We start from the raw sequence: 21,394 nt of genomic DNA, 5'->3' as shown, positions 1-21,394 counted from the left end.
AGCAAAGCCGTATCTGAACGCCCCTGGGCCCTTGTTCGTGGTGCGGACTGGCCCCACGGGCACTCACCTGCCCTTCCCTGTGGGCCTCAGGAGCGGGTCAGACCTTTTTTTAACTCTAAACCAGCCTCAGGTCCAAGGGTTCAAAACCTTGCAGGAGCTCGTGGTTGATTAGTCACTTGCAAGCTTTCTTCTGGGTGAAGTTTGTTTTCTCTCTCGCTCCTCTTGTTTTGTTTTGGTTAATTAGGCAAAGGGAGCTAAAAAAAAAAAAAAAGAAGCAGCCTTGAAGATCTTGTGAGAGTTTCCAGAGTTCAGGAGTACCAGAGTTCTGGAGAGCTGCCGCTTGAGTAACAGAGGATGTGCGCTAACAGCGACCCACAGCCAGCAGATTTCTCTGAGCCAGCTGGGATTCTAGCAGGGAAAAAAAATGCGAATAAGCAATCGGCAGACTCTGTGACTAAACTCGGGTCATAAAGCAGGAGAGAGGACAAGGCCTTGGTCTTACCGGGAAGGAGTAGGAAGAGCCAAGGCCATGGCGCGCTCGTCCAAGAGGCATCACAGAGAGGAATCTTGTCTGAAGTTAGAAAGGAAGGTTGTAGGGAGTAGTGTAACTGAACTCAAAGGCTGCCTCTGTGCGAAAGGAAGGTGATAATTGTTTTTTACCTGTTTGTACTCCCTCTTCCATGGATTTCTTCAGTCGCAGTCTGATACCTGAGTACAGACAAGCTCCAAGACGTGACTGTTCCAAGTAGTCTGGGCAAGGACAACCCAGAGGTCCAGGGATGCTGGCTCTTTTGTGATGTCAGTAGCTCTTTAGTTCCAGATTGACAACAACAGATTAGGTTTGGAGCAGGTCTTTTATGTCTCTTAGGAGTCAGCGGCTGATACAGGATGATTTTTCCCTGCAGCCCTAACAGTAAGAGTAGTGGTATGTGTGGTGTGATGCAGCCTCTCTGCCATCCTGCTGTTGCCAGAGTGGGAGTCTTCCAGTCAGGAGTTACGTGAGCTGTAGCCTGAGCAGAGCAGAGGCTTTCCAGAGCAGAGAGAAATAGCATGTATCTACGCTAGATCAGCAGTGTCCTTAGTGATGGCTGCCGGCCTTTTTTACTAACCCTAGTTAGTTACTAACCCTAGTTGCTCTTTTTTTTTGATGCTTGTACACAAATGTTTTCATTGCTATGAATCTTAGCATAACAAATCTCCTCAGAATAGGATGACATTTTCTACTTGGCAAGTACCCTGAGCTGTTGTGCAGAATGGGTCAAGTGGAGCTTGTTTTTGATGACTGATGATGAAAGTGGCCTGTTCCCTTTTGAAAGGTAGACTGTAAGTAGCAGGCCTAACCTTTCTGCCCTCCTGACTTTTCTCTTTACACTGTTTCTGGGTATAGTATGAGCCATAAAGAAAATTTGTAATTTTCTATTCAAGTCTAGTCTTTCATGCTTGTAATTTGAATGCTCAAATGCTTGAGCTGCTGGAATGTGAGCCTTTAATCCAATCACAGTGGGAGAGCTTTAGGATATATTAACAAAGGTGTCTTTGCCTGGTTACTTAAAACTTTTGACACTTGGGTCATTAGAACCAGGAAATATGTTAAAGTGTAAAATAAGATGAGCTGAATTCTTGCAGCATCCATAACGACTAATCCCCCATTAGGAGGAGTCTGAATTGGCTTGCCCCAGGTCTTTTTTTGTGTCTGTTCTGTGTACTGGAATAAAAGTGATGCTGAAGTGATTGGGTCAGCTCCTCGTATGTATGCTTAAACAGGAACGTCTAAGGTGTGCTGAATATAAGTCTGTGCTTGAGATGCTTACAACCTTAGAGGCAATGATGGGTGCCTTATAGGAATGCTGAATGGAGGGTGATTAGTAGAAATAAATTCTATTAAAAATATCTGAATCACCTCGGTTTGCAAGGTGACAGACTTCGTGATTGTGTGGCCATCCTGTATGGGGGAGAAGGCCAGCAAGCAAGTAGAGGCTACATGCCTGTTTGCTGTAGACATCCACATGAGTGATTTAAGCATTTTTGAAAGAGGCATTGGATTTTTCATTTTGTTGATTGAGTCGTGTAAGAGAGCTGTCATGGAGAGAACCATGAACTGCTCCAGCTTAATTCTACCGTAGAGTAAACCGCACATCTGCCTGATGAACTCTCTTCATTCTCCTGCATGTAGCACCTCAGTCAGTGGCATAGCTTGTTAAGAAACTGTGGCAGCCTGATTTTGTTTTGCATTGGAGCTATATTAAACGCCCATGTTCTTCCTTTTTGTAAGGCTTTGTACAAGTCTGTGGTCCAAATTCTTTCTTGGCTTAACTCCAGTGGATTTGTTCTATCAAGCTGTTTGGCCGGCAAGTTACTTAAGGTATTGATTTCAGTTATAAAAACTCAGGGTTTGATTTTGGCATGTCTCTACTTCACACGAGGTGTGCCTGCAGCAGGGAGACTAGCCAAGAGTTGGTTGGGTTGTAATGAGTTAAGAGTGAGTCTTTCATTGAGAGATGCATAATCCATCAAGATCTTCTATTAGAATTTGTATTTTTTTTGCTTCTTTATTCCCACTGCTAACCCCAACTAAATAAATCTTCAGAGGTAACTACAATTGCACAAAAGGTCTGTGTGTCTGCTTACATTGCCCTTCCAGTTATTTTTTGGTTTTTTTCTGTGGTTTTTTTTTGTGTGTGTGGTGTATTTTTTTTTTTTAAAAAAAAGCTTAGTTGATGAAAATACCAGAACACTATCAGTTTGAAAAATCTGTTGCCGTAGTCTGGAAAACAAGTGTTCAAAATGAGTGGGTTTATATTTGTTTGTTGTGCAGGCCTGGCAGGATGCTGGACTTGTCCTGTCCACGACTAGCAATGAAGCCTGTAAGCTATTCGACGCTGTGCTGACCCAGGTATGACCGAAAAGTAAGAAAATGTGATTTGAAGGGACTTGTGCATGAAACAGTCTTTGCTGTAGTTGATGTTTAAATTTCTTATCAGCTGAAAGAGCCTCACAGTCAGGAGTCGACCATTAGCAGGCAGCAGAAAACCCTTGTGTCAGAGGGCTGTGCTGGATGCTGCAGCTGTGGAGAAAATCTCAGCCAGCGTGCTCATTCTCCTTGACATCGAACAATTAGCCAGTTGACATAAACCACATAGAAATCCAGCGTTATTAGTTCTGTTGGTGTCCAAATTACCTTAAAGACAATTTTCGGTTTTCCTACTGCACTAACTCTATCTTAATGCAAAGTTTATCTTTTAGTCATTTGCCTTGCTTACATTTGAGTTTTAAATGCCTGGGAGAATCTATGTCATTGGGGATTCCTTGACCCTCTCTCTGTGTCTCTCTCACAGTATGCAACCTGGGCCAATGATGAGAGCCTTGGAGGTATTGAGGGATGTCTCTCCAAGTTAAAAGCAGCAGATCCAAATTTTAGTGAGTACAGCCTTTAATACTTAGCATGAAAAGTGCTAGATAATAACTAGTGTCTTGAGTGTTTAACTTTGTTTTACACAGGGGGAACCTAGGGCAGGCTGGGATGGTTTTGTGTTTTTTTTTTTTTGGCTTTTCATTTCAAGTCTTTTTAAATGGCTGTCATGTATTCTGTAGCAATGGGACATGTCATTGCTAATGGTTTGGAGCTGATTGGCACTGGAAGTTCAGTGCGGCTTAACAAAGAGCTGGACAGTGCGATGAGAACGATGCTGCTGCTCTCAAAATCACAGCCACTGACCGAGCGGGAGAAGCTTCACGTATCAGCGTTGGACATGTTTGCCCGTGGGTAAGTCCACTGTCACCCCATTTCAAGGGCTCTGAAGAGTTTTAGCTAGCACAGGCAGAAGCAGTAGTGTTGCCTGACATTAGCTGACATCTAGCAAAGGATCTGGGTGAGATGTCGGTGATGGTTCTTGAATTTATGTCACCAAACTGCAAGTGCCGTGACAGGTTAGTGAGGAGCACCATAAGGAGTGAAGTGCTCTGTTGACATTGCTTTATGTTGTTAAGCATGCCGTGTGTTAAATTAGTCATGGATCTGTCAGTGGAATAATTATTTTAGAACTAGGAAACTAAATATTTGACTACAGTAAGGTCCAATATAATATAATACAGATTTGGATCCACAGAAGCAAAGCTGCAAGCAGACTTTTGTCCTCTCTGTGGTCTCCTTGTGTCAAAAATTGTTTCCTCTCTGAAACAGGGGAATAGCAGAGTGTCAGAAGTACTCTAGAGGCTCAGTGTTCCATTCGGTATGATGAATTTATGTGCACTGCATGAAGTGTGGGGTAATGATTCACTTTCATTGTCTGTTTGTCAAACAGGTGAGCACAGATTTACCTTGCACGCCTCTTAGCAAGAGTAAAGAGGAAGCTACTAAAATCCTGTTACTGTGGATTTGATTCCCACTGGACTAGAGGGAAGGTGTCTCTGCATATGTGAAGTTAGATTAATTGTAGTAGGGCTTGTAAAAGCTGTTCAACACTGTAGGAAAATCTTTAGATTTATGGTTTAATCTTGTTTAATTTTCTTTGTGTGTTACGGTGACTTATAACCCAAAGACATTTCTTTCAAAAGATTTCCCAGAAGGTGTTCAGTGAAGATAATGCCATTACAACTTTTAAAAATACTAACAAATTCTTTCAAGGAAAAAAAAGTCATTTAATGTTGAATTTTCTGTTTTTCAAAATAGCATGAATTTAGAACTAATGGCAGAGGCGGGTATGTATGCCTTCTCTCAGCAATCAAAATATTTTTTTATTTCTAGCCAGCTTCCCAAAGCTTGTGATCTATGGGAACAGATTCTGCAGAGCTACCCAACTGACCTGCTAGCCCTCAAATTTTCCCAGGACACTTATTTCTACCTGGGATATCAAATACAGATGCGAGATTCTGTTGCCCGGGTTTACCCTTTCTGGACACCTGATATTCCCCTAAGCAGGTGGGTTGTGCTTCGTTCTGAAAATTGCTCTTTAACTGGTGAGCACGTGCTTTGTGGTTTTTGAGTTGAGACACATCTAAACAACAGGATGTGTTGGAAACAGACATGTAGACAAAATCAAAGGCTTAGAAGAGAGTCAAACCTGATCTGACCACAAACCTGACCACAGCTAGAACATCTCTGCCGTGTCACTCTTGACACTGTTGTTGAGGGTTTTTTTCTTAAGTGAGCTGTAGCTCAGTTAGTAAATTTTGCCATCAAAATGTAGCACAAGGCATGTAACACACAGGACGAAATCATGTCCTCACTGAGGGCAGTGGCAATACTCCTTTGGGCTTTTATGGGTCCATTTTTTTTCACTTGGGGCTCACACTGTGGGTGATAGAGCACATTAGGTTAAAGTAGAAGGCAGTTGTAACCAAAGTGTAATTCTGAAATAAAACTTTGGGATACACCATAACAGCTGGTGCAGCAAAGACTGACAGGAAGGTAGAATTTTTTAAAAATTTCTTTAGCTCAGTCCTGAAAATTTCAGTTTCCCAAAGTTAATTCAGCATAATCTGACTCTATTGACAAATGAATAGTTAATAAAAACTAACTTGGGGTAGTTTTTAAAGTTCTTTTAAGACTTCATGTAAAAATTAACATTAAATTGTAAGTCAAGACATACATTTAACATTTAGAGAGAGATGAATAGATGATTTTTTTTTTCTTCCAGAATAAGTGCCAAGAACACAAAACTGGATGCTAACTTAATAATGAACCCAACTGAGGTACCCCCCAAGAGTGTAGTGTCAGGAGTCTCATTTTTCCAGCTGTGTTACCTCAAGTCAGGAAAATCTAAACCCCTTCTTTTTTAACTACAGTGCATTGGTTTCCTTTGTTGGGAAGTAGAACAGCTTAGCAGTTTTGACAGCATTTTTATAAACTTTTCTAGACACAGTGCTACAAAAGTGCAAGTTATTGTCCACTTAATTGTAAAGCAAGAGGAAACACCCATATGGCAAGCAGTACTTGAAGTATAAAAACACCTGGTAAAACCCTCAAACTTACAGGCATGTAGAGTTAGGCATTAATTGAGATGTTGGCAAAAAAAAAAATCTACTTCTGTTCATCTCGATACATGAAATAAATCACTCGCACCATACCCCATGTTTTAATAGTTCCTTTGCTTTAAGAGTTTAAAACCAAAACCTCAACAGGTATTTTGAGAAGCAGAAATGTATCCTGTGGTATTTCACAACCTACAGATCTGCAAATACAATAGCAGTTAAATATTTCTTAAAATGACTACGGCAACTTCGTGCATAAGAGCGTGTAACATCTGTAGCTTTCCTTTACGTTGAGCCTTTACAGCTTAATGAGCATGTTTTACAACAAGTTCCAAAGGGCCAGTTTACATAAAAGTATTCTCCTATAGTTTTGTGAGCACTAGAGAAAGACCAGAAGGCTATACCCGTGTGTTGCCTTTGAGACACTCGGGTAACTTCGGTGACAGCGCTGCCTTCTAATTCTGCATCTTGCAACTGTTACTGGAGATCAGCAGATTGTTCTGTGCAACCAGAAAAAAAAATTCCGGTTTATCCAAAGATGTAAATGTCAATTTTGGAAACACTGGTGATGTGCATCTTGTTGCTGTTTCCCATGCTGGTGTCTCCAGGCCTCTCATTTCCTCTGAAAACTTGCTAGTTGTTCTGTATTCTGCAAGCTTGAACTCTCATTGTAACTTGCATTGTGAGACTAGTTTGAGTTAAATGCTATTTCTGATAGGTTTTTCAGTCCTAGATCTAGTTCCAAATGGATGACATGTTGTCTTTTTCCCTTTTACTTAGCTACGTGAAGGGCTACTATGCTTTTGGACTAATGGAAACAAACCTTTTTGATCGTGCTGAGGAGCTTGCCAGTGAGGTAAACCACCTGCAATTGGTGCTAAAAGGTTTTAGAATTCTTAAACATTATCCTTATCTCTGGGTGGTGGTTTGTGCAAACTCTATGACCAGATTCAGTTGTTAGTAGAAGTAGCAAAAATAAAGCTCCACACAGAAATGCTCAGAGTTTCGTAAGAGACTGTTGAGATCTGTTCCTATTGAGATCTGTTCCCACATCTCTGCCATACCATAGCAGTTTCAGCTTGGCTGTATTTCCTTCACTTGCATATGAACAGGCTTTGTCAGGTGGTGCCAGAACACCCCTGTAAAATCTATATATTATTCTGTCTGCCGTTTCCCCCATGTACAATTGGCTGTTTAGCCCTGTTAAAGAATGCGAGATTGGTTTGATGTAATCTGCTCTTGATGATCCCTCCTGTTTGGGTTCATCCTCCCTTTTTTCCCAGCTGCTTGTTCCCAGATCATTGAACAATTAACTGTATGGTGTTCCTGGGGATCAATATTAGCCAGCTGGTTTCCTTTTTATGAAGGTAGTAATTATGCTTTACTTTCTTCAGTCCTGAGGATTATCCCTCTCCTTCAGGAGTCTCAGATACAATTAATCTCTAATAGGTGTTTTTGCTGAACTTGGGTTACATCAAATTGCTGAAAGTGATAACAAAAGACTAAGTGTTAACATTTAACATTTACTAGGTTAACGACTAACCTCGCAAAGGGCCTGAAACCTAGTGGGAGTTGTTGGGAGGAAGAAAGAGGGGTATGCTAAATACTTAGAGCTGGCCGTGTTCTTGAAGGAGAAATGATTACCTGCAAGACACTGTGTCACAGAATATATTGTGCCTGTGCATGCAGTTTTTTCATGACTGATTCCAATTCTTGTCTCTGAAATAAAGTGTTGTTTGATAATCTTTATCAAAGCCTGCAGTTTAAAGTGCTTCACAGGTGTTAATCTCTGTGCAACAGAAGCTGGGAAGTGAAGTCAGCTAATTAGTATCTTCATTTTCTGTCCAAATCAGACTTTCCGGCTGTGGTTAGTTACAGTGGTACAGGGATGTACTTTACATGCAGCAAGTCAAAAGTAGTCTCCTGTGTCTGTTTCGGCAGTGATAAATATTGTTATTTTCAAATTTGTAAGCTTCATCATGTTTTCCTTTTTTTCCACTCATAGGCTTTGGCTATAAATCAGACCGATGCGTGGTCTGTTCATGCTATAGCTCACGTACATGAAATGAAAGCAGAGGTGAAGAAAGGATTAGAACTTATGAAGGAAACGGAAAACAACTGGAAGGTAAATATTTTTGTAGCATCTCTGACAAAGCTCTTGCTAGGTCTTTATCTCCTCCGTCCTAGTTGTTGTTTCCTCTGCATGCAATTCCTTGCTTTCTGCAGACATTTACAAGCAATGAAAACTTCACATATTGGAAGAAACCATCGCTTGAGGTGCTGTTACTATCCATGCTCCTTTTGAAGCAAGAGGCCGGAAAAATGGTGTATTGCGAGGGGGACATACTGTGGACCACTTTACATTGTCATTACTGTGACTGCTGAGATTACAAAAATGGCAAACGTCAGTAGGCCAGGATTTGTACAGTGTCTGTGCTCTCACACCGCCTTATCTTAGCTAGGAATATTGTAATAAATACTGCTTTTCAACAAGTGTGTGGTTTGTACATGTGCACATAGTTGCTTTTTTTTTCCTGGTGGAGCTAGTTAGGTATTTTGTATCTCATAAAGACGTTGCTCTTGAGGATAGGTGAAACATCAGATGTGAAAATTGTGATTTATTGGTATGTGATTTTTATATATATTATAAAAGTAAAGTGACCACTGATATTTTCACAAGCTTTTTGCTTAGACTGAGATGAGCACTGGGAGTCAATTGAGAAACCTGGCTAAATCTCTTCGTGGCAACCTAAAGTGAGGTGTAGAATGACACAATCAAATCAGATGCTTTAGAAACTCTTAAAGTGTTTGTCTACTTCTGGATGGGGAAAGATTTTTGCAGGTCAACCCTAAAGAAAAGAGAAGGGATACTTTTGTCTCTTCTAGTGTACTGAAGTTACTGTATATATCCAACATATTTGAATGTCTCTGAGTATTGAACAGGTTAATTAGTCTATCATATGGTCCTTTGCTGTAAGCGAAGTTCTTTTTTGTGTTGGACACCACGTGTTCTCTCAATGATTAAGTATTATATTAAGACAGCTGTGAGCTTTAAGTTAGAACCTGCAAGAGTCTATTTTAGAGTCATCTAAGCTGACCGTTCCACCTCATCCCACGAGTACGACTAGATAATGAGACCTGAAGGACTAATTTTGCACTTGTTTTACTAAGCATTCAGATACCAAGCTTGGAAGTGCAGGCAGAAGCCCCTTACTTGAAGTTCCTATCTGTCATTTCCCAGAAAGCATTTTGTCTTTTAGTATATTAGTTTGAATGAAACAGTGATGCGGGGGACTGACTGGCTGATGTCTTAGAAACTCCCAATCTTTGACTTTTGGATCAAGTTTTGAACTCTTTCTTAAAATAGTTGCATACCTCTGTGAGACATACCCTTTTGTCAAATAAAATAAAGTGCAAGATCAGTAAGCAGAATTGTCTAATGTACTTTTGTGCCTGACCCAATACAGTTAAGGTTTAAAATTTTTGCTTATTTTCTTTTAATGACCAGGACCATCTATCCATGATGCCACAATATTCGGGCTCCTTCTGTTGCTTTTAATTTGTCTTCCTCCTTCCCAGTAAGAGAGGCAGAGATTTTGTACAGATTTGCTTCAGAGTATTTTGTTTTTTCCTCCAGCTGCCCCCAAAAATCAGATGCCATTAGTTTTTTACATATATTTCAGCACAAAATAACAGAGGAGAGCTCTCTGGCAGTGCTGTTCATTATTAAATGGCAATGTTTTTTCTCCTGTGGTGAGTTCCCGTAGCCTGTTTGCTTTTATTTATTTTGATTACCTAAAAGCCCACTTCTCCTTTAGCAGTTTAATCTCATTTGAAACTCAAAAAAGCAGCAGCAGCAAAAAGGCTTTGTTTTGTTTGGTGAAGTAATCCAGTTCTTGTTCGTGTAACATTTGAAGTGGTAGTATGATATTAAACTTGATATTACTAGGTTTATGCCAAGCACTTGACTTCTTCAGATGCTCAGGTTTGGTTTGTGATTTAATATTAAACAGGTAGCGATATTAAACAGGTAGAGAATGTTTATTTTAGCACCGTGCAGCTCTGACATTCACTGGGAATCTTTGTGCTTCCTGAAAATGGGTGTTGCCTCCATGAGAATGAAGATGCTCTTTCCTCCCTTGCGAGAATGTTAAGTTTAACTACAGCACTGGGAGAGAATGGGAGGAGAGAGACGAACCTTTCTGGTATTTTAATTTTCACCAGAGGATTACAGAATTGTATTCCTGTTTGTCTATTCTCAACGTGCGCACAAAAACGAGCTGCAATGATACTGTCTTGAAACGTAAGCTAGGGAAGAGTCTGGAATTCTGGTGCCAGCTGAAAAGGCCAGTGCAAAGTCGGTAGAGTCCAGCAGAGTCATCTCATCTGACGAACTGCCGATGTGTTTGGTGTCTAGTGCAGCTTCTGTAGTTCGAAGGAGAACTTATGTTTAGGAAGTGATTCCTCTGTGCCTGAAGAAGGTGTCTAGATGGGGGGATGAATAGCTCTCACAAGGTGGGTATCTCTTTCCGCTGTCTGTCCACGTTAACTTAGACAACATGCCTAAATTTCAGATGAGACAAATCTTACTCTTGTTAGGGTTTTTTCCTAAGAAAAAAAGAATAAAATGTAGTGCTGCAGAAGGGTGAATTCTGAGGCATCCAAGTGAAATTGTTCTCTGGAAAACGGCACTAGGGAAACCTTGTTTTCAAGCTCTCTCCCTGAATAGCTCCAAGGACAAATTTATCAAATGAGAAGATATTCAGGCCATCTGATTTAAAGTTCTTGCCTCTTCTGTCTCATGAAATACTCAATTTTGCTAGAGAAGAAAACACTGAGTAGATATGTTTGAATGGGAAGTTATTTAGTAAATATATTTTATCTTATTTCTTTTTTTTTTTCCAGAATAGTGATATGCTTGCTTGCCATAATTACTGGCACTGGGCTTTGTACTTTATTGAAAAGGTATGAGAAATTTTCTTGCGAGTGTTCTATGGTCCAGGTAGATGCTTCATCTAATGCTGTTTAAAAGGCAGACCTAACATTTATAAGGTGTTTTTCAACTATTTAAAGGGAAGTTTTGATACAGTAGCACAGTGCCATTTTTACAAGCTAGTCCTTTATTCCAATTATTTTGAGAAATTTTAAGTCCGTTGATGAAAGTTCCAGGATCTTTGTAAGAATGTTGGAAAATTGCTGTGAGATTATGACACATTTGAAGATCACATAGTCTCACTGATCACACTTGGCACAGTTATTTGATAGAAAGATGGACTTTGATCTCTAATTTTCAGATAAAAATTAGACAAAGTTCTCTCCAAATTCAATACTAATTTGCTGGCCCCAAAATTTGATGAATATATAAAAAAAGGCAGTAAGATCTAAATTTGGTCCACAATATTATTCATTATTAATGTTACTAATTCTTATTATTGCAGCCCTTTAAAATGGTTGCAGTTTTACGCAGCCTCTCAGGTTACAATGCAGTGTCCTCAGGAGAAAAATGTGACATTATTGAGAATGCAGCTTGCATGGGTCCGAAAACAGAGTTACGTGCTTGTCTTTAGTATTATTAACATAAAAGGAGCGTATTTCTTGATAGTAGTTTAATCACTTGTTTATTTTGCCACCTTCTATCTACACAACTTTTTTGTAGCCTGCTTACAATTATTTTTCTTCTCACCTTTTTGCATACATAATGAGGTGGACTACTTTTTGCAAAAATCTCTGAAAGGAACATTAGAATAAGACATAATCCCTTCTTTCTCCTTCATGTGTAACTTTTACCAGTATTGGTACCTATTACTAAACGAAACCTGAACATACTGATTATTTTGCCTAGTAAATCCTGGTTTATCTTAGACTCCGTTCTTTATTTTGATACCTCAAGTTTCTTTGGCTCGGTTTGTTTCGATAAAGTCACGAGGCAGTTGTGAGGTAGTATTATGACATCTGTTAATTGTATGTACGTCTTTGGCTACTACCAGTCACTTTTGGTTACAGGATCTAAACAGTAATCGTGTGGTTCCTCCTTTGCTTTTACAGGGTGAATATGAGGCCGCTCTGACAATTTATGACAATCATGTGAGTAGGGGCCTTTTTTCTTTACTGAGAATGTGTTTAAGACCATGATAACGTGTTTTCTTCCTTCTGTACTAGATTGAAACCTATCACAGTGTGCCGTGTGCGTGTGTATGTTATTTACATATGCTGACACAGTTTGTTAGGGAAACCGTTTCTCAGTGGTTTTGGGTAATTGCCCAAAAGCCTGTGTGTTATGTAGTTCGAGTGTTGGTTACATTTGTACTTGGAAGAGCTACAAGAGCTGTGTTTCTTATTCATGCTTTTTAAAAGGTTGTAAAATAGTTTTCCTATAAAGTCAAGTTACCTTTACAAACAACTGATTTTGCGTGTTAGGTACTAAGTCAACAGAAGCATGTCTCCCAGTTAATTTATTATAATTCTTTACTGTCTGGATATCAAAACAATCTTTGTAAACAAGCAATATCAGATTAGACAGGATAACATATCTTTGTACGGACTATTAATATAATGCAAGCATTAAGAAAGCTGCTGGACAGACTGCTATCTACTAACCTTGGCAAAGCAATGTTATGTTTATGGCAGTATCTTGGAAAAAAGAAAATCAAATGCCTTGATGACTCTCCATATTTACTGAGTTTACCTTCATAACAGGAAAAACCACACAAGTAAAGCAATGTGTTTGTCATTGCAAATTGCTGTATTCAGGAAATATGCAATTAGGGCTATTGCAAATTCGCTCTTTATAAATTAATAAAAAGATACAAATTTTAATTCTGTATTTTGAAACGAAGTTTGATTATCTGAGTAAGTTCCCACCAGCACACCAGTTGGGCAGCTTATCGTTACATGTGATTACAGATTGCTCCTCGATGTCTGTCAAGTGGAAGCATGCTGGATATAGTAGACAACTCTTCAATGCTGTACAGGCTTCATCTGGAAGGTAGGATAACCTCCTGCCATTCTTTTACAAACTGTAAGGGAAACAGTTTTCTTTTGGCCTTCCCCCCTTTCCCTGCCTTGCCTGTTGGAGAAGTATTTAAACATACTTTCAGAGCAAGCTTGGTCAGTGTTACAGAAGAAATCTTCTGTTACAGAAGAAATTTCTGCTCTTGAGAAAAGCCTCAATGTGAATTTCATAATAACGTCCATAACCTTTATTTTTCCCAAGAGTCTTTTTTTCCATGCCAGTATGGTATTTCATTCAGCTCAAGCTAGCATAGGTCACATACTTCTTTCCTTGACAAATTCAGTTCTTTTGTCCCTGGAGATTTGAGGCTGAGCAATCAGGTACATAAGCCTCTAAAAAGCTGTGGAGCTTCCTTGAAATACATTTCAAGTTAGGTACTTACGTTTCTATTTTGATATTGATTGAAATAGCTATTACATGTATAGTAGCCTCTGGATCTTGTGTACTTTCCTAACTCAGCAGCACTTCTCCTTAACTTTTTTTAAGCTAGTATTTATACGCTAGAGTTCATGAGGTGAGTGGGATGACAGACGGGCATTATTTTCACAGTATTCTGCTAAAACACTAACGATGTATTTGGTTTGTTTATGAAATCCACATTATCACAGTTTTTTTGATTGCTACAGGTGGTTCGTTGTGAGCATCATCTCCAAGAAGACATGAGTAGTCTCATGATAAAGCCAGAACCTCATGTAATGCAATCCAGAATATTGGTGATAATTTACTGATAGTCAAGTCTTTGCCTGAATACGACAGGCTGCAGCTGAGCATTACTGTGTAAATTTTGCCACGTTGGAGGATGTTTTCTTGAGTTTCACAGGAATACTATTTATGCTGGGTGACTGGAAGCGTATTGCTAAGTCATTTTGCATGTGATATTTTTATTGAAAAAAATACTTCTTACTCTTAGGTGTAAAGCTTGGAGACAGGTGGAACAATGTTCTCAAGGTTACAGAGAAGCACACCAAAGACCACATTCTTCTGTTCAACGATGTACACATCTTGATGTCCTCAGTCGGAGCCAAAGACCACAAAACTACTGAGGAGCTTTTAACAACTCTTCAGGAACTTGCCAAGTAAGCAAATGACTTAAACTATCCTCTTCAATAAATATTTTGTCCTCTGAACTTGAGGATAGTAATGTCTATGGCGTGTCGAAGTACTGTGATACGCTCTTCTTTGCTTTAGCATGTCCCTGGGACGTGTCTGATTAAAGTAGGCCAATCTCCACTTAGGAGACCCCTAAAATTATTTATTTTTTCAGTTGATGTCTAGAGGCGTTTCTGATCTTGTTAAGCAAAAGTCTCTTATGTTTGAGGTCATGGACAGTGAACAGTTGCTATGTATTTCCTTTCAATGGGTTCACTCTAAGCTGTGCTATTTACAAGGAATGAAGTATTTCACCTGTATATTCTACAATATATGTCAGCTATCTGTGGTAGTCCTTTTTTGCTCTGATTGAAAACATTCTTTAGTAATAGAGCACTAGTTGGTAGTGATATTCTAATAGCTACTGTTTGATGTGTTGTGAAGTACCTCGCAAGTACTGCTGAAGTAATAATAGAGAATATTTTGCTTTCAAGTTAATTACTTGAAAAATTAAAGTATTTAAGTATTTAATCTAAACAATTTTTTTTCATATTCTCTTGTGTATTAAATAATTGTAAATTGCCTTGATTTTTTTGAAGGAGTTGATATATAAATGCTTTACATGCAGTTTCTTCCCACACCTACACCTTGTTTTTCCTGTTTCAGCATCTGTTGCTTCCCTTGTCTTAAGGAAGGAGAATCTGAAATTGTCACTATTTGTTCCTGAGTATAAAACCCATTAATCCAAACCAATAAAAGATAGATGTAATTTTTAAGAATACCTACAAAAACAAATAACTGTCAAATTCTGTCTGATTTGACTGAAGTAGGAAATGGTGAATATCTTTTATATAAAAACATAAATCTATGTAAATTCATATAAAGTCTATAAAACTGCACGTGTACACCCCTTCAGGGAAGCTTTAATGAACATGTGCTACTAATCCTTTTTCACCCAGTGCTTCCTTTTGCTTATTTGTTCAGCCTTTTGTAGTAATTCAGCTGTGCATTTTTAGCCATAGTATGAAGTATTATAAAGCTTAGTTTATTATTTGAGAAAACAGACGGTGAGATGAAGGGATTATGTGATTGCATTAATGGGTTCATTTATGTGTATCACAAATATGTAAGAGCTAAATGATACCTAAGATGTGTTTCATATGTGTTCAGAAAGCACTCCGGCACAAACAACAGCCATTCTTGGCTTTTCATTAATGTTTCGCCCTAGCCTTTGCAATTTAAAATTGACAAGCTGTTTTGCTTTTTTCTTTCATAAAGTATTCCATGGCGCTCTCTGGTGGTTGTTATCACATGCTCATTTTCATGGTTGGACACGTCAGTTAGTGCAGGGGTTACTTGTTCTCCGTGGATCAATACTTGGGATTTTTAGAAATAAAAACAAACCAAACCCAGCAGTCTTCTGTCTCTCTGCGCATGTTCTCAGAGAGCTGTAACAAATGTTTAAATGCAGAATTGAGCCATCATTTTAATCATTAACTGTCTCAAACCGGGTACTTAAAAAGTGCAGCTGTTGTGCACTTCTAACTTTCCAGGGGGCCATATTTTGTTGAAAGCATGATAAACACGTAGGGCAATGCTGCATACTGAAAAACCAACATTGACCTAGTGGAAGAAATGGGAAATTTGTAGTCAAGAAGGAGAGCACAGAGTATGTTCTGTGTTGGGGTAAATTGAAGGTACTGGTGTGCGAGTGTGACTCTTGGCTGTTGTTGCAAGCACTCAATTCCTGAATGTTGAAGATTTAACTGGAAGATTTACAGAGAAGTGTGTTGCACAATGCAAGGAATTTATAGCATAGAACTGTGTGCTGCACTGTCTTCTCAGGAATAATTTCTATTGCTTGAGATAGAAAGCCCTCCTCTCCTCGTGTTGCCAGCCAACCTTTGGGCACTGGAACAGCACCACCTCCAAGGCCTTATCAGTACCAACCGCTTCTGTAGCGGTGGAAAAACACAATTCCACAATGTCATGTGCAGAAATTGCTTATAGACCAAAGAGCTACAGTTTGATTACTTTTACTTTTTTTTTTTTAATATAGGCAAGGATGCCTGATAGTATGTATATGTTCTTCTGCAGGCATATGTCAGGCTATATGCCTCTTCTAAGATGCGTTAGGATACAAGTACCAAAAAAAGAACAGAAAAAACACATAACTTAAGGGCTAGCTAAATGTATTGCTCTTTGTGGCCCTAAAAGCAGTTTGTCATGGTTAGAATAAATGAGCAGACTCTGAGCGCAGGCATTGGGAATACAGTTTACATTACAAAGAAGGTGAGGCACTGCGCTGTGCAGCGAGCTGGTTTGCAAGATTGTTATTTGGAGGGACTGTATGCCACTTCCAGCAGAGATGAGGATGACTAAAGAGCCAGCAGTAGGATTTTCCGGTGAGATATCTGAAGAGAAACTGCAGTTTTCTCACTTTTCCAGCCAAAACTGTTTATTGCAAAGGCAGGAGGGGTTGGGCTCGTGCCTTTTGCGAATATATTCAGAAGGTTGATTGCTGTGTAACAAAAAAGTGAAAGTGACAGAATCACACCAAAAGATATTATCTAAATAAAATACCTGAAATATTGGGCTTTGTACAGTAAAAAACCAAATTTCTGGCTGCAGGCAGTGACAGATCGGCACTGAAATATGCATATTTATAGTTCACCTTATGGGAGTTAACCACTTTCTTGTTCAACAGAGCACCTTCTGAAGATCACGAGCTTTTGCTGGCTCCGAGTTTGGGGTTGCCACTCTGCCAGGCTTTTGTAGAGTTTGAAAATGGAAACTGCGACAAAGCTGTAGACCTGCTGTACCCGATCCGCTATCAACTAATCCAACTAGGAGGCAGTAATGCTCAGGTAAAGGAGATCAGCAAAAAGACTTTTTGATGCAACTTAATCCTCTTTTCAGTAGCCTCCATTGGGCACTTGCATTATTAACAACACTTCATTCTAAGAAAGTGAAAAGCTAAACTGTGCTTGTGACTGAATCCTGTTTGCAAACACTTATTAGCAGTGTTAGCTATTTAATTTTTCTTGTTGTCCTTTTAATAATTTGGTAAACAAGACACTAACTGGCAGTACTTCACAAGTTACTTATTACTTAATATTTTTGCTGTTTTCTCTTTTCAGAGAGATGTTTTCAGCCAGTTACTGATTCATGCTGCTTTAAATTCTAAATCAAAAGCCAAACAAAACCTTGCAAGGTGAGTATTTTTCCTGATTTAAGTATTTGTGGAAATATTACTGTTACTAAAAGTAAGAAGTAGCAGGTATACCCAAACCAATAAATTAAGGCTAAAGTTATATGCAAGCATTTGTGTTAAATGTAGCAACACTTAACTAGGATAAAAAGTACAATAGCTTCCAGTTCCTAAAGTACGCTCTTGTGGCCTGGATGAATGATCCGTATTTGTTCAAGGGCAGCTGATTTTCAAATGGTTCTGTCTTAAAATGTGGCCTCCTGCTTGTTGATCAGTGTACTTAATGGACCAGCAAACTTCTGTGAACTGCTGAAAATCAAATCTGTCCTAATGAAGACATCGGCTTTATTGGGAAATAAAATTTGCAGATACGTGAGCTTCCCTTAGTACAAATCCCGAGAGCCTTGTTTGGTAGAAATTGTTAATGTTGCTTATTCACCCACACTGAGTTCTGCTGAAATATATGGACTGGGCCTGCCTGTGCACTTAAAAGAATGGATCCTTGGGACAGTAAGAAGCCTTGCCTGTTATCCTGTTGAGGTCCCTCTGAAACATAAAAATTAGATGCGCTATCATAAAGTGATTATTCTGTGCACTCTGCTCTCCGGGTGCTCGTTTTCAGTCTCTGTCAATGCTGAAAAACGGCACTGTTCTGCCTGAACTTACTGCTGAGGCCAGAGGTTTCCAATAAGGGAAATCTGCACCTCAAGAGCAGGTCTTTACACGCTCTTTTACTCTTTTTACAAGGATATTGCCAGTGATCTTATGGGAAAGCTGATGCAGTCCTGACCTTCCTGTTTCTCTCTTTCTCCTTTCTCTCTTCTCCTTTCTCAGGTGCCTCCTGAGAGAACGTGACGTGATGAGACCAAACTCACCAATGACGGAGCGACTTATTAGGAAGGCAGCAGCCGTTCATTCAGTGGCATAAGTCTTTCCTCTGTGCTTCAGCTGAAACAGCACTAAGCTTACCAATCAAAGTCTGGGTGCAGGGAGTGGAGGTGTTAGGTAAGGGTACCCTTTGAGCCAGAGATATGGCGATGATTTCCTTTTTAAAAGAAAAAAATTACTGCTCTTGCATTTCAGGAAGTTGTATCTTAGATGATTCCATAAGGAAAGAAGATAGCCCACTGATAAAATGCACAGCTCCCTAAGCATCCCGGGACAATGCTTTTTCTAGTCTACTTTCCTGAAATTTCCCTCTAACCCTGATTGTATACAGTACAGTAACAGTGCCTGGGTTTCAGTCATTCATTGGCCCAGTTTGTTACTTTGTTAATGTTTTCTTTCGAGGTCCCTTCCAACCCCTAACCTTCTGTGATTCTGTGATTTTAAATAATCAGGTAACTCAAATGGACCTTTTAAACATAGCTAATAGGAGGCTATGGGGCCAGAGACAATTCAGGCATAAACTGAATTCCATATCAAACTTCCAGTCCTCTCAGGCATGAGTTGCAGACTCTGGGGTTACTCTATCTGCATTCAGAATCACTTTCAGGTGCATATTTTTAAACACTTCCTCATAAAAACCTAAAAGTTTTCCTTTCAATATAGCACATCACTTTCTGAATTTTCTGAAAATGGCTATGTGAATGAAGCCAAACAAAAGGGATAATAGTTGACTGTGACTGTTCTAACATTGGTACTCCTTTGGCACTTTTAAGTCTTCTAGATAAAAAAAAATAGAAAAGAAAAAGCCTGGATTTCAACTAAAACGTTACCATCCCTGAACAGCAGTTTGGAGTGGTGTCTTTGTACTTACCTGAGCTTTTGGAAAGTCAGGCCTTACTACCATCTCAGTAGCGTGAATCCCTACATGTTAGCAAAGTAGAGGTAAAAATCAATGATGAAGCGTGTCCTATATAGAAGTATCTCAGAGCAGGCAAAGACTGGAAGGGAGCTTCGGCTGTAGAAAAGAATGCTGAGGGGAACTGACACAAAGTTTTGCCCCAGCACAAGAGATGTGACAAGCTTCGGTGCTGCAAATGAGGCACAATCTGATCCATGTACCTCTGTGAAGTTCTGGTGCTTCTGGATTTCTGCAGTGTAGCAGAGCTAACAGGTTGACTTGCACCAGTAATCCAGAAATCCCTTAGGAAGGGAAAGATGAGATTTCAAACCAAAACTGAACTAATGCCTCCAATTCTTCTCAAATAGAAATGCCACACTTTTCAACTGGCAAAGTTTTAGTTTTGGTATTGCATCTACAAGCTCTCCTGGACATGTTCCTGCCCCTCCTTCCTTTCTGCCTCAGGCTCTCCCCCACAGCACCTCCATCCCACATACAGTTTCACTTTAACCTAAACAAAGCACTTTCGTAGCTGGCCCGGCCCCACACTGCCCTGGAGTTCCTGCATAGGGGTATAAGACATGGAAGTGCCTTGCTGCCACCCTGCATCCTCCAGCCCTCACTTGAGGAAAAATATAGTGTATTTTTAAATCAGTGTTGATTTGTGAAGCGAGGTAAGGGTATTGCATCCTGACCTGCAGCATTGTGCCTGGTTCTCTGTTCTTCAGCTGCCCCACTGCTTTATCTGTCCAGCCACGACTGGGGTTGGCTCACTCTGTCCTGAAGTTACGCTAGTTTTTTACTATTATTTTTAATCAGAGTATTTAAATCAATGACTTCAGATACATACCTTTTTACTCAAGGAATATAACAAATGTGATTAGAGAACAAAAGCCTGAGAAACCTGCTGGCAGTTTATGAAGCCTCCAGTGTGTGTGATCTATTGCTGCACAAATTTAAGAATGACATTTGCGGTACCACTGATTTAATGGGATTGAGAATTTTGTCTGCTATACATCAATAAATTCAAAGTTGAGCAACACGCATATGACTTTGTTGCATGTATGGATGAAGCTTAATTTCAAAAACCTGTAATAGCACATATCTTCTTTGCTTCCATGAATGTGCCTAGAAGCTTTTTCCTTCACATAGTACAACACACGTGGTAGTATGTAGTTATTCCCATAAATAAGAACTTTTGGCTTTCTGCCTTATCTTCCCCTTGTTTTTATCTAAAACATTAGAACCGTTCTGTCTTGCTTCACCATGCCGTGCTGAATCATTTTCAGTTACCGTTATGGAAAAGAACTAACAAGGGTGAAAAACAAAAGGAGAGGAAGAACTTGGCCAAGAACTTGGTCCTTGAAGAACCAAGCCGACTTGTAAAAGCTCACATCTTTATATTTAAGCAAAGCAGTTGAAAAGCAATTGACAAAAACTTTATGAGCATCTGCTGTGCACAGAAAAAGGTACTAGTTTTGCACATCCCCACCTTTGCTTCTGTTCTATCTTTGCCAGAGCTGGTAAATTTAGCAGACCATCCCTCCCGGCCTCCATAGCACTTGTTTTTCTGGATTAAGAGGGGCAGAGGTAATAGTCCTTTGTGCTGTGCATCAGAATTTGAGCCTGGACAATAACTCCTCTGTCAGCATTACATCAGGAAACACCTCCTTTGAACTTTGATGGCATTTTCATGAACTCCAGAGTGGCTGCAACGGCAATATCCTCACTTTACAAACCTTTTCTGAACTGATTTCTTAATTATCTATGCTATGACCACGTACACCATCAGCTCAGTTACCTCTACATTTTAGTCAGTGTTGGCTGTTTCTGGGAGCTCCGTGCACTAAAGCAGGGAGCTAGCGATGTACTGTTGGACTCCACTACTGTCAGACCTGGTACTGTAGTATTTCTAACAATTCTGTGAACATCAAGCAAGCTGAACAAAAGGTTTCTTTCTTTTCTAAAGGAAAGTCTTTGCTACGGTAGGTCTAGTTTTTAGTACCCATTAAAAAATTATTAAACACCTGTCTGATTTAGATTAGATTTAGATTGTTAGTGCTGTTAAGCTGTGCTAAAAGCTACCGTGATGCTAACTACAGCATCGAGGTTGTGATGGTGAAGAAAGCAGATCACAGCATGAGTGGTGTCATCACAAACAAACATAGCAGGTACACTGGCTTTGAGTCTTTTTTGTTTGCTAATCAACACCAGATATATTAAGCCAGAGCAAAGCATGCCTTTTTAAACAAATTTTCAACCTATACTTTCCTGATAAAGATATGCATATCAATCTTTCAAAAAGACAAAGGCATCAGTCAACTGC

The 21,394-nt window shown here is 39.5% G+C and overlaps 1 protein-coding gene across 1 annotated transcript; it reads left to right on the top strand.

Moving 5' to 3' along the window:
* Nucleotides 1–2,815: 2,815 nt before the first annotated feature.
* TTC38 (tetratricopeptide repeat domain 38) lies at nt 2,816–18,210 on the top strand (the record flags this gene model as incomplete). Its single annotated transcript, XM_009876723.1, has 13 exons — nt 2,816–2,893; nt 3,336–3,417; nt 3,592–3,763; nt 4,745–4,918; nt 6,751–6,826; nt 7,976–8,095; nt 10,876–10,935; nt 12,016–12,054; nt 12,874–12,955; nt 13,893–14,058; nt 16,779–16,938; nt 17,212–17,285; nt 18,117–18,210. Coding segments are annotated over 13 exons (1,377 nt in total), but the record flags the coding sequence as incomplete, so codon positions are not given.
* Between the last annotated feature and the right edge of the window lie 3,184 nt (nt 18,211–21,394).

The sequence above is a fragment of the Apaloderma vittatum genome, unplaced genomic scaffold, assembly GCF_000703405.1.
Source record: "Apaloderma vittatum isolate BGI_N311 unplaced genomic scaffold, ASM70340v1 scaffold10059, whole genome shotgun sequence".
In the NCBI taxonomy this organism is placed as follows: domain Eukaryota; kingdom Metazoa; phylum Chordata; class Aves; order Trogoniformes; family Trogonidae; genus Apaloderma; species Apaloderma vittatum.
This window is presented reverse-complemented; position numbering and strand designations above follow the sequence as displayed.